Source organism: Hordeum vulgare, chromosome 2H, assembly GCF_904849725.1.
Source record: "Hordeum vulgare subsp. vulgare chromosome 2H, MorexV3_pseudomolecules_assembly, whole genome shotgun sequence".
Classification (NCBI taxonomy): domain Eukaryota; kingdom Viridiplantae; phylum Streptophyta; class Magnoliopsida; order Poales; family Poaceae; genus Hordeum; species Hordeum vulgare.
In genome coordinates this window covers 639,003,335-639,017,380 of record NC_058519.1, presented here as the reverse complement: position 1 = coordinate 639,017,380, position 14,046 = coordinate 639,003,335, and the positions used below count along the sequence as shown (strand labels likewise).

Sequence of the window (14,046 nt, the reverse complement as noted above, 5' to 3'; positions counted from 1 at the left end):
TGACAATGGCCAGCTCAAGCTTTGCACCCAGTTGCATGGGATGATAATCATATTTATGGCGTGATCCCTGCTGTCGTTTGCATCGACGCGCTGACAGAAATGTTCACGGACACAAACTGAGTGACGCCACCGACGACATTGATCTCTTGCTAGCTGCTTGAGGAGATAAGGAACTTGCAGGCTGAGCAGGCACCTTTATACCCTGAGCTTTTGCATGATTCGGAGCTGCCAATCTTGGCCACATCTCACGAGATTCCCTTGGCTCTAGCAGCTACTTCCTTCTAACCTAGGCTGCATCACGTCTAGGTGCACTGCCAGGTTCATCGACCCAGCACCAAGATCATGTACTACATTGTACGCCGCAGTCCACACGAGGCAACAAGCCAACAAGTTTGCTAGTAGCTCGTTAGTCTCTGGTCTAGACTTATAAATAGCTGCCGCCGCACGGCAGATTAAACAAGTCAGTGAAGTTCTAGCTACCTAGTGTGTTTGATTGTCACCTGGAGTTCTTATCAAATCACTTCAGTAGCTAGCTCATACTACACCTTGCATTGCCACTGTTTTAAAAGTGTGCATCGAGGGGATAGAGCTTTGCACAGTGAAGTATTTGGGAGAACTCTGGGTGGCAACCAACAGTATCAGTAGGATTTTAGAGTGTTTGCGCTTTGGATATTATAGTGGTGTCTCCATATAAATTATGATTCATTGGTTCGTGGGGATTTATCGAGTTTGGCCTCGTCGGGAGTTCTCTTCAAGCACTTCAGGATGCGTCTCTTCAGGAACTTCTCTGAAGTGTTTGGGGGAACTCTTGCTGTTACCAAGCATTTTGTAGATACTGGTTACCTACCACGAGAGATGCACTGGTTGACCGAGAATCACGTTTTGTATTACCGGGAGTTCCCTTCAAGCACTTTAGGAAGCACCTTTTTCAGGTATTATGTGAAGTGTTTTGGGGAACTCTTGGTCTAACCAAGCACTTAGCAGATATTACAGGACATAAACCACACAAGATGTACTACAAATCACGTTTGGTATTACTAGGAGTTCCCTTCAAACACTTTATGAAGCGCCTTTTTGAGACCTTATGTGAAGTGTTTGGGGGAACACTTAGTGCAATCAAACATTTACCACACACCGGTCGCGAACCTCAAGAGTTGCGCTAATGGTGAACCATGTTTGTTCTTACCGTGGGTTCCTTGCAAGCACTTCACGAGCATTCTTTGAAATGCCATTGTGAAGTGTTTGGGGGAACTCTTGGTGATGCCAAGCTTTATTCAATGCGAGCCAAGAATCAAAGGGGACGATCATCAAAACGCATGTTTGGTCTTACCATGGGTTCCCTACAAGCACTTCACAATGCATTATTACAAATGCCACTGTGAAGTGTTTGGGGAACTCTTGGTGATTCCAAGCTTTGCTCAATGCCGACTAACAACTAGGAGATATGATCAATATAAAGCAAGTTTCGTCTTACCTTGGGTTCCCTGCAGGCACTTCATGGGGCATTATTCGAAATACCACTGTAAAGTGTTTGGGAAAACTCTTAGTACCACGAAGCAATCGCTTGGTATTGTTTCAGATGATCCTACAAGATTTTGCATCGAAACCACGTTCAGGTATCGACATGAGCTCCTGTCAACAAGTATACATTGCATCATCAGAATGTCACTCCCAATGATCTTAAGGTTTAATGTGAAGTGTTTTTTGTCGAATAGGTAAGAGGTGGGGGATATAATTTTGTAGCATCCATGCCCACCTCCTTGTTCAAATGCACCGGTGAATGGATGGGCTCCCATTTGATTTTTTTTTCTTTTTCACTCACACATGATTCAGACCCAAATGAAGGAGTGTATGGAGAACTGGCCAATATACACGTGGGCCCTTCACGACAATGCATGCACGATGACACTTTTCAAACAATCAACCACAACCCTTTCATTTTGCTGATAGTGTCTCAAAACATTTCAAGTTAAGTCCATCTATAGGCTGAGTGTTGGTACACAGAGGGTTAATGAAATCAATGAAGACGTTGATAATAAAATACTTCCTATAGAATGTCATGAAACACAAAGTGACCATGATAAAGAGAATGAATTTCATGTGTGTTCGAATTCTACTATATTTGCTACACAATAGGGGGAGATATTTTTTAGAAAAAGCACTCCAATGCTGAAGAGACTAAGGCTTTTTTTTTTCTACAAGCTCCTCTACAAGATATTGTGGTGGGAAATGATGATAATAAAAGGAAGCTATGTTGTGTTGTTGCAAGAGTTCAAAAAACCAAGGACAAACCTGCTCTAGACGAATCATCAAGAAGGAGTGGTATGAATAAAATCAGGATATAGGAAAAACTATGATTAAAGCCATTGAGAGGGCAATGAAGAAAAATCTGGAGAAAAATCTATACCCGTTGTTCTAAATAATGTTCCTAATTTTATTTCCCACACTACTAGTAATATTGGTGTCAACTTAGATTGGGAAGTTAATAAATATAGTACCCTATATTATTATTAAGGACCTAAAATCTAGAAGTGATTTGTTTAGTGCTAGATTAGGGAAACGGAGCAGAAAATATAATACCGAGCAAAACGTAAAAAGCTTTAACCCTAATGCTATTGCAAACTTAGATTCTGATTCTGATTGCGAAGAGGATGATGATCTAAGAGATGAGATGTTGATATTGTTTTCCTTATTTAAACCTAAGCCAAAAAATGCTTCCACTAGTGATTTCACCGTCAAACCAAAGGTACGTTGCAGTACCAATAATTGTAGTTACAAAAGAGTTCAAATGGCTAGTGTTCTTTTGAACAACATGAGTTTAGGGGAATAAAAGAGAAATTTTCTTAAAGAAACTACCTATGAGTAAAAATTTGAGTTGATACATATCAAGAGATAAACAAAGTGCTTTTCACTGCCTCCTAGGTGGCTGGGGTTATTGCCCATTTTACCCTTATATGGCTTTGGCAGCTAGCTGTTGTTGCTTTGGGTGACTCGATTATGGGGTGAGTGAAACTTTGGTTCTAGCTGATACATGTGTAGTTAATAACTACTCTCTTCGTCCGAAAATACTTATCATAGTAGTGGATGTATTTAGATGTATTTTACAATATATATATCCTTTTTTGTGACAAATAATTTCGGACGGAGGAAGTACATGACTAAAATGAGTCCTATGAATAAGATGACACGGTTCAAACAGGGGCGAGTGCCAGTTCTCTTGCAAGGTTTGGCAGGTGCCATATATACCTAAATTTGTTTATAGATACACCTAGTATATATACTATGTATAGCAGTTTGAACCAGTAAGATTGAGCCTGTGTTAGGCCTGATTGTTTCCTACTGGTGATCTTGATACATCGATCAATGGGTTTGTGAATTGTGAGTTCCACTACTAGGAAAAAGGCTATAGATGATATAGACACTAATGTCGCACTAGACAAGTAGTGCGTCACTACTATATAGCAGTGGCGCATCATGTGCATGTGTGTCATTAGTGTGATGGACATTAATGACGCACCACACACTCGATGCGCCACTACTATATTTTTTATTTTATTTTTATAAAATTACTAATAACGCACCGTGACAGAGTGTGTCATTACTAGTTTAGCTAGTAATGACGCACCATTCATCTAGTGGGTCACTATTATATTTTTTTTTGCAAAACTACTAATGGTCACCACCAGCTCGTGCGTCGTTAGTAACCAGCTGATGGTGCGCCATTAGTAGTTTTGCAAACCCTCGTCCAATCCGCCGAATCCGGCGACCAAGGTAGGCATCCGGAGCCGCCCCCGTCGCCGTGCCGTCCAGCCCCTCCTCCTGCAGCCACCCTACCCTCCCTCCGCAGCCAGGGGGTCCCGGCCTCGCCCTCGCCCTGACTCCCCGTCGGCCGGCCCCGGCGACCGGACGAGGAAGCCCGGCAGCGCCACCAGTGGAGGGTTCATTGTCGTCGCCCGGTCCCAGATTCGCGTGATCCACGCGAATCCGGCCCCCGTCGCCTCCCCGCGCCCATCGCCCGTCGCTCGCTCGTCGCCTCGTCGTCGGTGGTGGTGGCTCCGCCCTCCCCCTCCCTCCGCGTCGCCCAGGTCGAGCTCGTCCTCCTCCCCTCTCCCTAAGTTGGATGAGGGGGAGGGAGGACGACATGTCGCTCGTCAACGGCGGCGCCGTGCCGCTGCGCGTCCCCGAGGCCGCCGCCGGCCCGGCCGTGCTGGTGAAGAACCTCTACCTCTCCTGCGACCCCTACATGCGCGGCCGGATGCGGGACTTCCACGGCTCCTACATCCCCCCGTTCAAGCCCGGATCTGTCAGTCCTTTTTCCACTCTGACTGCTCTTTCTTCTTGTTGTTGGTTAATTCATGTTTACTGACCAGAGAAATTTTATTGTGTCAAAGGTTATAGAAGGGTTGGGCGTGGCAAGAGTGGTGGACTCCACTCATCCGGGGTTCGTCGCCGGCGACATTGTTTCGGGAATGACTGGCTGGGAGGAATACAGCCTGATTGACAAGCCTGAACAGCTGAACAAGATTCAGCAAAGCGACATACCACTCTCCTACCATCTGGGGCTTCTCGGTTAGTTTCTTGCTGCTATTTTACTTATCCGGTTGAATCCTGAAGCGTCCACGGTATGTATCATGAGTGAAGATATGCAACCATGCGAAGGACAACACCTACTGCACTTCATTCCTTTTAGAAAGTCTTCCCTTGCTTGCACGAATTTTTAATGTGTAATCTAGAAGAAAATGGAGGTTAGAGTAGGCACAAAATGAATAATGGTATGTGGTTGAGGGAATGTCGATGTTGTAACAGGGACTAGTGTATGCTGAATTGCTGATCCATCTAGCTACTGTTTCTGATATTGCTGTTTGTTAACTATTCTTTGTTCCGACATGCTTAATAATACCCTGGTCTTCCCTGCAGGCATGCCTGGTTTTACAACTTACGTTGGATTCTATGAAATCTGCTCACCGAAGAAAGGAGAGTTTGTCTTTGTTTCTGCTGCATCTGGAGCAGTTGGTCAGATTGTCGGTCAACTTGCAAAGCTCCATGGCTGCTATGTTGTCGGAAGTGCTGGAACAAATGAGAAAGTACATTCTTTCTTCATGTACTCTCGTCGCATAAATTGTCTTCTTCCATGATCCTGACTGAGGCTAGCTGGTTCTTCTTGTTCTGAAGCGTAAGACTGGGTGCACCTTAAACTGCAAGTGCAAGGATTGCCGTAATCCCTTTGGGGCCAGAGAGGGTGAGTACACCACATTCTCTTGTTTCATGTGTGTCTTTCTGCATGATCGACCAAACTCGTGTAATTTAAATTTCTCCGTTGCTCTGCATTTACAAAGCAGCTGGTGTGTCCAACGCTAGTCCAGGAGAAACCACACCACCATCAAGCACTGGAACGAAACCCGACCGATGCCATTACAAGGTAAACAGATGCAAAAAAGCGGGGCTGTTACTGTGTGAAGGTGTGTACTCTTCCCCATGCACGCTCTATCTTCATTTGAAAGCTTAGACATGCTTCTTTTTTCTCTGATCCTGACTGAGGCTAGCTGACTCTTCTTCTTCCTAAAGCACAAGGTCAGGTGCACCTCATATTGCAAGTGCCTAGGGTGTGACAATCCCAAGGGGGTCAAAGGTAGTGAGTACACCGCATTCTCCTCTTTCATGAGTGTTTTCTTGCATAACCTACCACGCTCGTGTGATTTCCATTGTTCTACGTGTACAAAGGAGGTGAGTTGAACACCGGATCAGGAAGTGCTGATGGCGTAGGCAACATACCTGACGAAGCAGTGCAAACGACCACACCATCAATTACTGAACCAGGTCAGGTTGATACTACCAGCATGGCATATTGTCCGGATCAACCCTCACGGCCTATGAGCGAGTGACCAGGATTCTAGGTAACTGAGGTAAGTTTGCGCCTCCGCTTATCTGTGCAGTTTGCTGGGAGAAATCAATGTTCAGTTGAGAGTTAGTAACCCTGGTGATCTACTCCTTTTGACTTGTCCTGTCCAAACATGAGGAATCTTCAAGAATGATGGAAAAGTAGATGGTTTACCAAAACTCATTGAAAGTGTTGTTATTGTAGACATGTCTTTATCATCTGATGTCCTTTAAGGCCTAAAGGGTTGTTCCTCCACTATTCCTTTTCATTGTCAGAACTCAGTAGTGTCATATGCAGGAGGAAATTTGAAACAAGTAGATTACAGCATTGCTTAGCACTCATTTTGTTGTACAATGACGTTGCTGAAGTCCTTTTGTTGTTAGTTGCTGCTGTCAAGGACCATGATGCTTGCATCGTCCTCACATCCACCATCTGGTGGACAATGGAAATGTTAACACATGCTACAACGAGCTCTGGGCCAACCAACTAATAAGTTCCATAATATAATTTAAATTTGACTGCTCTAGTCTGTGTCCTTTGTTAGTTCATGAATACTGTCAGTTAACCTAAACATGCGGTCTTTATTAACAGCATTGCATTATTATTTACTTTCACGCCATCCTGCTAACTTTGGTTATTGTCTTTAAATTATGAAAATATTGCTTCAAGACTATGCTTCATGGTTATTGTAGAGGAGCTCTTCTGCTCAGGTGCTACACAAACGGAAGCATTCCGTGGATACTGAAGGTGCCCTTGCAGTTGCAGAACACACAGTGCAAACTGAACCATTGGCTAGTGACACCAATACACAGACAATTTCATCTCAGACTGAACTAAATACAAAGGAGCATCAGGCTGCAACAGTTATTCAATCAGCCTTTCGAGCATTCTTGGTATTATATTCTATCTTTGATTACCATATTATTATTGACAATTCAAAAGAAAATCATGCAAAACGTTGCATTTTGTAACGTGCTCAGGATTCCGCTTTAGGCCTGCAACTTGGTAAATGCCACAAAATGTTCAGTGATAATTTAAAAATCATAATGGATGAAAATAAAGGGGAAATCGGATTCATGTGATCTTTATCCCTTTTGTTATTAATGACAAAGTTCCGGTATATTCTTCATAAAGAAGATCTGTAGTGGAACATGATTGATTGATTCCATTAGTGAAAGAATTAGCAAAGTAAATAGATACATCTCTCCACGATATGTTAACTTAAATATTTGAGTTGAAAGGTATTAAGCTACAATGTGCTCGCTCTGAACACGAATATAGAAGGCACAATGATCAACATGGTACTAGAATTGTCTAAATTGCCCCTAATTAATATTTGTCAATACATTCAATGCAACTGCTCTCTGTTCCACCATCACCTAATAGCACCAGCATCATCAAATAATCTGTGAAAGGAAATGCATGCATGTATGTGAAGTAGACAAGCAATGAGTGTACCGCCCAGAGGTGCTTCTTTCTCTACTCCTATCTATTTATCAATAGAAATCTCTAAGCTTTTCAAGTGTTGTAATTTGCTAGAGGTTGCTCTTTTCGCCTATGCATCACTAGCATTGTTGCTCAAAACATGTAAGTAGAGACCCATTTGACATGTTGATGATTTCATCTTGTAGGTTGCCACGCGGATGCTCTTTGGACTACGATATGGACATGAAGACATTTGTTTTAGTGCCAAATATTACTTACTAATGCCCACAAAGTATCGTTGTGTATTATATTTGCTATGGAGCTATGTATGTATGGATGCTATGGAACTATATGTATATATGGATGCTATGGAATTTTGGATGTATGCATGCTATGGAATTTTGATATATGGATAATGAAATTTGTTATGCAACTTCGCATATATGTTATGTGTTGTGGATCAGTAAAACTATTGGGCACATATTATGTATTATATATTTGATATATATGTTATGAGCTGTTGAATTTGTGGTTTTGAAACAAAACATATATATGCTAGAATACCAGATACTAATGGAGCACCATGGGCTATACTAATGGTGCACTGTCTGGTGCGCCATTAGTATATATGCCCTGAGAGGCATACTAATGGAGCACCATGGGCTATACTAATGGCGCACTGCCTGGTGCGCCATTAGTATATATGCCCTGGGAGGCATATTAATGGAGCACCATGGGCTATACTAATGGCGCACTGCCTGGTGCGCCATTAGTATATATGCCCTGGGAGGCATACTAATGGAGCACCATGGGCTATACTAATGGCGCACTGCCTAGTGCGCCATTAGTATACCAGTTACTAATGGCGGACCTGTTGTGCGCCATTACTAAAAAATTCTAATGGCGTGATGCTAGTGACGCACTTGTAGTGCGCCATTAGTAGCCAAAACAGGTGCACCACTAGCAGGCCTTTTCCTAGTAGTGTTCACTCCATGGACAGAAGAATATACCAATATAGGATCTAGCCGGCCAACCAGGGATCACCATTTCACTCAAAAAATAGCGATCACAATTTTCAAAATTCATGGAAGTTGAAACCATTAAGCGCCCAAGAAGAATTGCCTTTACAAATTGAAAAATAATTCAAAATTGAAGTTGAACTTCATTTTTAAGAAATCTTGTTACCGCTGAGCCAAATAGTGATATCTCATTGTTGAAACCCACTTAGGGTTAGCTCTTTTAATAAATTTTTTGGGCTTTCAGAATAAGTGACCCCCTACCCACCTTATTCTAGAAGTCTAACTAAGAATATATTTTTAGAAGCCTACTAGTCAAGCCTTAGTTAGTAGACTCCTAAAAAATAAATTGATTGGGCTTCTAAAATAAGCTGGGTTGGGGGCAGCTTATTTTAGCTTATTTTAAAAGCTATCAAAATAACTGACCCTTACCCATTGACCGATACATCATGCTCACTTCCTGACCAAAATGTAATTTTGGATTTTGGTTATACTTCCTGAACACAAAATAACATATATCCGTCACACCTAAATATTATTTCTGGCTTCGCCACTAGGTTCAAATGGAACATGGACAATGTTTACGCGTTTGCTCACTCGAGTGATATGATAAGGAGGACTTCTGGATTGATTTCGTGCAAATGCTTGGTTGTAATGATCCCCTGTTCACTATTGAGGAGATTTTAATATCGTAAGGAGAAGTTACAAATAAATATCGGTTGTAGTACGAAATTTTTGTAACGACTTCCATCCGTGATAAAATGGCTAGCCATAATTTTTGCTGCTCGCACGTAATATCCAACACAAACACTAATTTTTTTAAATAGTTGTGGCGTTGACATATTTGGTATGCTAGCTTTGTACAAGTATTGCTGGCATGGATATAATTTGAAACTCCACCAATGTGTAGGCCCTGCCGTGCTGATCAGTCAAAAGATACTGGTGTCATTGGATTTCTATGTACTTTACAGATAAATAATATAGTGTTGTCGCGTCATTTGTGTAAACTCCAGCATTAAGTTTTGTCGATATATAGAATTGTTGGCAAGTCCATCGCTTCTCAAATACATTCACTTCCAATTCTTCACAAAATCCTTCTTCATAACTAGCGAGCTCCTCTTAGTAATGGACCCGTCAGAGCTTGTCGAATCGGGACAAGCCCCGTGTGTGAACCCCCGTCGACAGAGCCTGTGGAAAGTTTGGGACTCCGCCGTCTTGACCAACCTCCCCTCTAGCCCGGTTGGTTACACCATAAGCTCGTCATGGGCAATGCAGCCAGCCCTGTCTGGCGAATCATCCCACTGCAACAGGTCTGCATCCGTTCAATCCGGCAGCTATGCCACGAGCGTCGAAGCTGCCAGGAATCGAGCGAGGGCACATGTGCTGCTTTGCGGCTGTCGACCTCTATTGATAAACGTATGTCACACACAATCCAGACCCAACTGTGGAAAGGTACCGATAAGACAAAAAATAGTTCTCGATATATTTTGAGCTAATTTGCTCAATTCAACTCTATCTAGTGTCGCTCACATCAATATGTGTATATATTGTGATACATAGACAACATAGAGAAAGTATTGATACTCATGGATATGGTTTGATCTAGTCCACGTATGAGAGTTGCTCGACTATTCTATTATCTGGACCACTCACACAATTGATCGATGAGATGCAACTCAAGAACGATGTGATGCGAGGCCAAATCCAAAATTTCAAGATGCTTTGATATGCAATTTTAGTTGGTGTTATGCTTGGCTTCGTTCTTCTAGCTCGATCGGTGGCAGGATTTTGTCTCGTGGGAGTCACTACACTGATGATGTTTCTTAGTCGATATTGTTCTCCCAGCTCTATCATCATACGTCAACTGTTATTTTAATATGTATATATATTTACAAAAAGAAATGAATTTAAAATAATAAAATCATAAATAATAGAATAATACATAATAAAATTATAAACTACACATACATAGAAATATAAATTAATGTGTACAAAATATATAAAAATATAATAAAATTGCATAGCTATGGCTTTGGCCACGCTGGCCAACGTCACCAAACACTACGCCGCCCCCAAATACAACCATCCGTATAAACCCTGATTCCCCACCCACCACACCCAAATCCATCCACACCCCGCCGCATCGTCGCCAACGTCCAAGCCCCGACGCTGCCTCCATCTCCGGCTTTAGCGCCGTCATCAAGGACCCATCGTCATCTCCATCACCGTCTTCTCCTATGTCTCCCCCTTAAACGACCCTCGTTGTGGTCTCCGCTTTCGGCGCCGCCATCAACGAGCCGCCAGCCCCGTCGTCTCCGTCGTCGTGTTCTCTGGCGCAGCCTCCTGCGTCTTCGCGACCGCCGATGAGTTAAAGGTAGTGTGGAATTTTTAGTGTAGTTGTAGTGTTGAATTTTGAGTGTGGTTGTAGTGTAAGATTTTAGTATAATTGTATAGAATTTTTACTGTAGTTGTAGTGTAAGATTTATTGTAGATTTTTTAGTTTAGTTGTGGTGTAAGATTTGAATGTAGTTGTAGCTTTTTAGAATTTTTTGTCGGATTATAGTATAATATTTGAGTGTAGTTGTAGTGTACTCCCTCCATTCCTTTATATAAGGCGTATTTGTTACTAAGTCCAAGGCATATTTAGCATTTTCAGCTTGTGCTCTTGAGGCTTCAAAAAACAACATAGAATCATCTGCAAAAAACTCTACTTATAATAACGTTGCCTACAGAATCTCGAAATTAACTAGCAGTAGCAGACATGTTAACTTTTTTTATTTTGAAGAAGCAGACATGTTAACAAGTAGACCAGACGCCACGACGCGGACTCAAATCCCTGATGAAGATGAATACGACCCGATCGAGTCCTTCTCCTTGATGCGCCGGTGCCCAAAAAAACAAGCTGGAACGAGTTCTAGGCCAAGAGAACTCTACGTACGTATATAAGTTGCGTATATATATATATATAGACTCTCCAAATTCAGCAGTAGCAGTAGCAGATACGTTGACGAGAGGAAAGGAAACGCCATGACGCGGGACTCAAACATGACCGAGTCTAATCCTCGATGAAGATGGATACGATCGATCCGAGTTCTACTTCCTTGATGAATACACGAACGCGATTCTAGTCCTCCCCGCCCCAATAAATATCCCCGGCCGGTTCCCAGCCCCAACCCAACACGCAAAAGAGCTCCCATCGTATCGTTGGTCGTCGCTTACGCCGCAGCTTTACTAGCTAGGTTTCGCTAGGGTTTCGATCGTATCGCTTTCGCCTAGCTCCTAATCCTCGGATCAATGGCGGCCGCGGAGGGCGAGAAGAAGATCACGCTCAAGAGCTCAGATGGCGAGGAGTTCGACGTGGACAAGACGGTCGCCATGGAGTCGGTGACCCTCGGCCACATGATCGAGGACGAGTGCGCCGACAACGCCATCCCGCTCCCCAACGTCAACTCGAAGATCCTCTCCAGGGTCATCGAATACTGCAAACAGCACGTGCAGGCCAGACCAAAGCCGGCCGACTCCGCCGCCGCCGACGCCTCCTCCTCCTCTTCCCCAGCCGCGGCGCCAGCCCCCACCGTGGACATGAAGAACTGGGACGCCGAGTTCATCAAGGTCGACCAGGCCACCCTCTACGACCTTATCCTGGCTGCAAATTATCTTGACATCAAGGGACTACTGGACCTCACTTGCCAGACTGTCGCCGACATGATCAAGGGCAAGACTCCCGAGGAGATCCGCAAGACCTTCAACATTGAGAATGACTTCACACCGGAGGAGGAGGCCGAGATTCGCAAGGAGAACCAGTGGGCTTTTGAGTAGAGAAGCATATATAGGCGTTTCTATTATGTTGTTGTAATTCTTCCGCTCTTGTTGGGGTCGTTGAACATCGTAGAGAAGAAGAGTATGCATATATGTAGGCAGTGCTAGTAGGTTTAATTAGTAGTGCTCAGTATTCATCATGTCCACATCCGAATTTTTTTTAGAAAATATTTACTTGAAGTGGATGCTCCCTTAATTAGTATTTTTAGACTATATACGCAGTGTGATTTGGGATTACCAAAAGAAATGACATATACAATCATCGAACCATAACGAAGCAAACTGATACAGTGACCTTTGAGCGCGTGATAGAAGAACTAGTCAACTATCCTTGTATACTTTCTTTTTTTGAAACAGAGGCATAAGCTTTGTCTCATCCACTAATTAAGAGAGGAGAATTGTCTCATCCACTAAGTAAAAGAGGAGAATTGTCTTATTCACTAATTAAGAGAGGAGAGTCCAATTTTATTGCTCCCGTTATAACCCAGAGTTTTGCTTCTCTCTTGATCATGCCTCAGCCTAGACGAGGCGAGCGGTCTTTCGGCCCGGCCCGCGGCCTGCTATGGACCGGACCGAGTGGCCCTGGCCCAGTCGAAAAATCAGCCGGTCTGGGACGTCAATTTCGGCTCGAGAAAACGACGATCCGGGCCTCCTGTGAAGGCTTTGACCGGTCCACTCGTTGGGACCGAAGAAAGGCATATCCCTGTAGACTACAATCACCTTCGCCGCCGTGCTTCGTCGTCGTGGCCACCAGCAGCCACGACGATCATCATGATCTCGATGCGCCATAGCCTCTTCGCACCGCTCGCCATCGCTGTCTTGCATGCACCGCCACCTATCTTAAGTTCTCGACCCCTAACGTGGCCCTAGTTCCTACCATAGCCCCAAAGGGTAGAACCAGCGACGGAGAAGGCTTCTTCGGTGAAACCTAAACCTTGGGTTAGTCCACTACCGAAGGTAAGTCCTCCTGATCTTAAGCTGTTAGATTTTTTAGATGTCTCGAACTGGAAGGTAGTTCGCAATAAGAAGCATCGTCGGCGTCCGGCATCGATGATGCCGACGCTGGAGATGAACCCGATGGTGGAGATTTGTAGGGTACGGGAAGATCGCTTTCATGACTCTGGTGCTTGACGTGGACAAAACCGAACAGGAGGTTCTGGTGCTCCGACGAATTGTGGCCGCGGCGCTGCGAATGCAAGTCAAGACCGAGGCGCTGCGACTACAGCAAATGGACGTGCGCCACCACGAGGCCAGTGGGGAGACGATGGGTACGATGCCTACGACAATAGGCAGCACCGTGGTTCTTCATCGACGGGTGGTGGACGTGGCTATGCTTGGAATAACTCTACGGCTCCGACGCGAGAGTTCAACGGACCTGCTGGAGGTTTTGTTGAAGGTGCGTCTGGGCCAACTAACAAGCAGCATGGCACGTACAAACCAAAAGTCAGGGGGGTGGCAGGCGACCGAATCCTCTGAGAACGCAGGCACTTGCCAACGAGGAGCAGCCTAGTACGACTCCCAAAGAGGCTCAGACAACTAAGGCTGTTTCGTCTGAATCGGAATGGGATGTTGTTCAGAAGTTGGCTGCGGTTGACTTGCTAGCAAAAAATAAAGGGGCTCAAATTGTTACCAATAAAAAAGAAAAATTATGTTGCTTCCATTGTGGTGAAACAAGACACTTTGCGGCGGAATAATGCTCGGTGTTGCTTTGTGATATTTGTCGTAAGCCTAACCATGACTCCACGGGATGTCCTTTGATATTAGGGACGAAACAAGTGGTAACCATTTTTGGGGCCTGCTATCCACAATTGATGTTCTTTGAGTGTGCCTTGTCGACACCGGTTGCTCCCAGCATGGACAATGCTAGGAGTGGTGTGATGAAGGTGACTAGGGGCGTTTTGTCTAAAG

At 44.1% G+C, this 14,046-nt stretch overlaps 2 protein-coding genes across 2 annotated transcripts; both read left to right on the top strand.

Annotated features, from left to right (window-relative positions):
• The first annotated feature begins 3,777 nt into the window (after nucleotides 1-3,777).
• LOC123428202 (2-alkenal reductase (NADP(+)-dependent)-like) lies at nucleotides 3,778-7,603 on the top strand. The gene is made up of 8 exons (XM_045112385.1): nucleotides 3,778-4,303; nucleotides 4,392-4,569; nucleotides 4,918-5,084; nucleotides 5,173-5,239; nucleotides 5,340-5,459; nucleotides 5,566-5,629; nucleotides 5,722-6,771; nucleotides 7,510-7,603. The coding sequence occupies exons 1-6, from the start codon at nucleotides 4,121-4,123 to the stop codon at nucleotides 5,607-5,609; spliced, it is 759 nt and encodes a 252-aa protein (XP_044968320.1). The 5' UTR covers nucleotides 3,778-4,120; the 3' UTR covers nucleotides 5,610-5,629; nucleotides 5,722-6,771; nucleotides 7,510-7,603.
• Nucleotides 7,604-11,610: 4,007 nt separating this feature from the next.
• On the top strand, nucleotides 11,611-12,138 carry LOC123431096 (SKP1-like protein 1). Its single transcript, XM_045114937.1, has one exon. The coding sequence runs from the start codon at nucleotides 11,614-11,616 to the stop codon at nucleotides 12,136-12,138; it is 525 nt and encodes a 174-aa protein (XP_044970872.1). The 5' UTR covers nucleotides 11,611-11,613.
• Nucleotides 12,139-14,046: the final 1,908 nt, after the last annotated feature.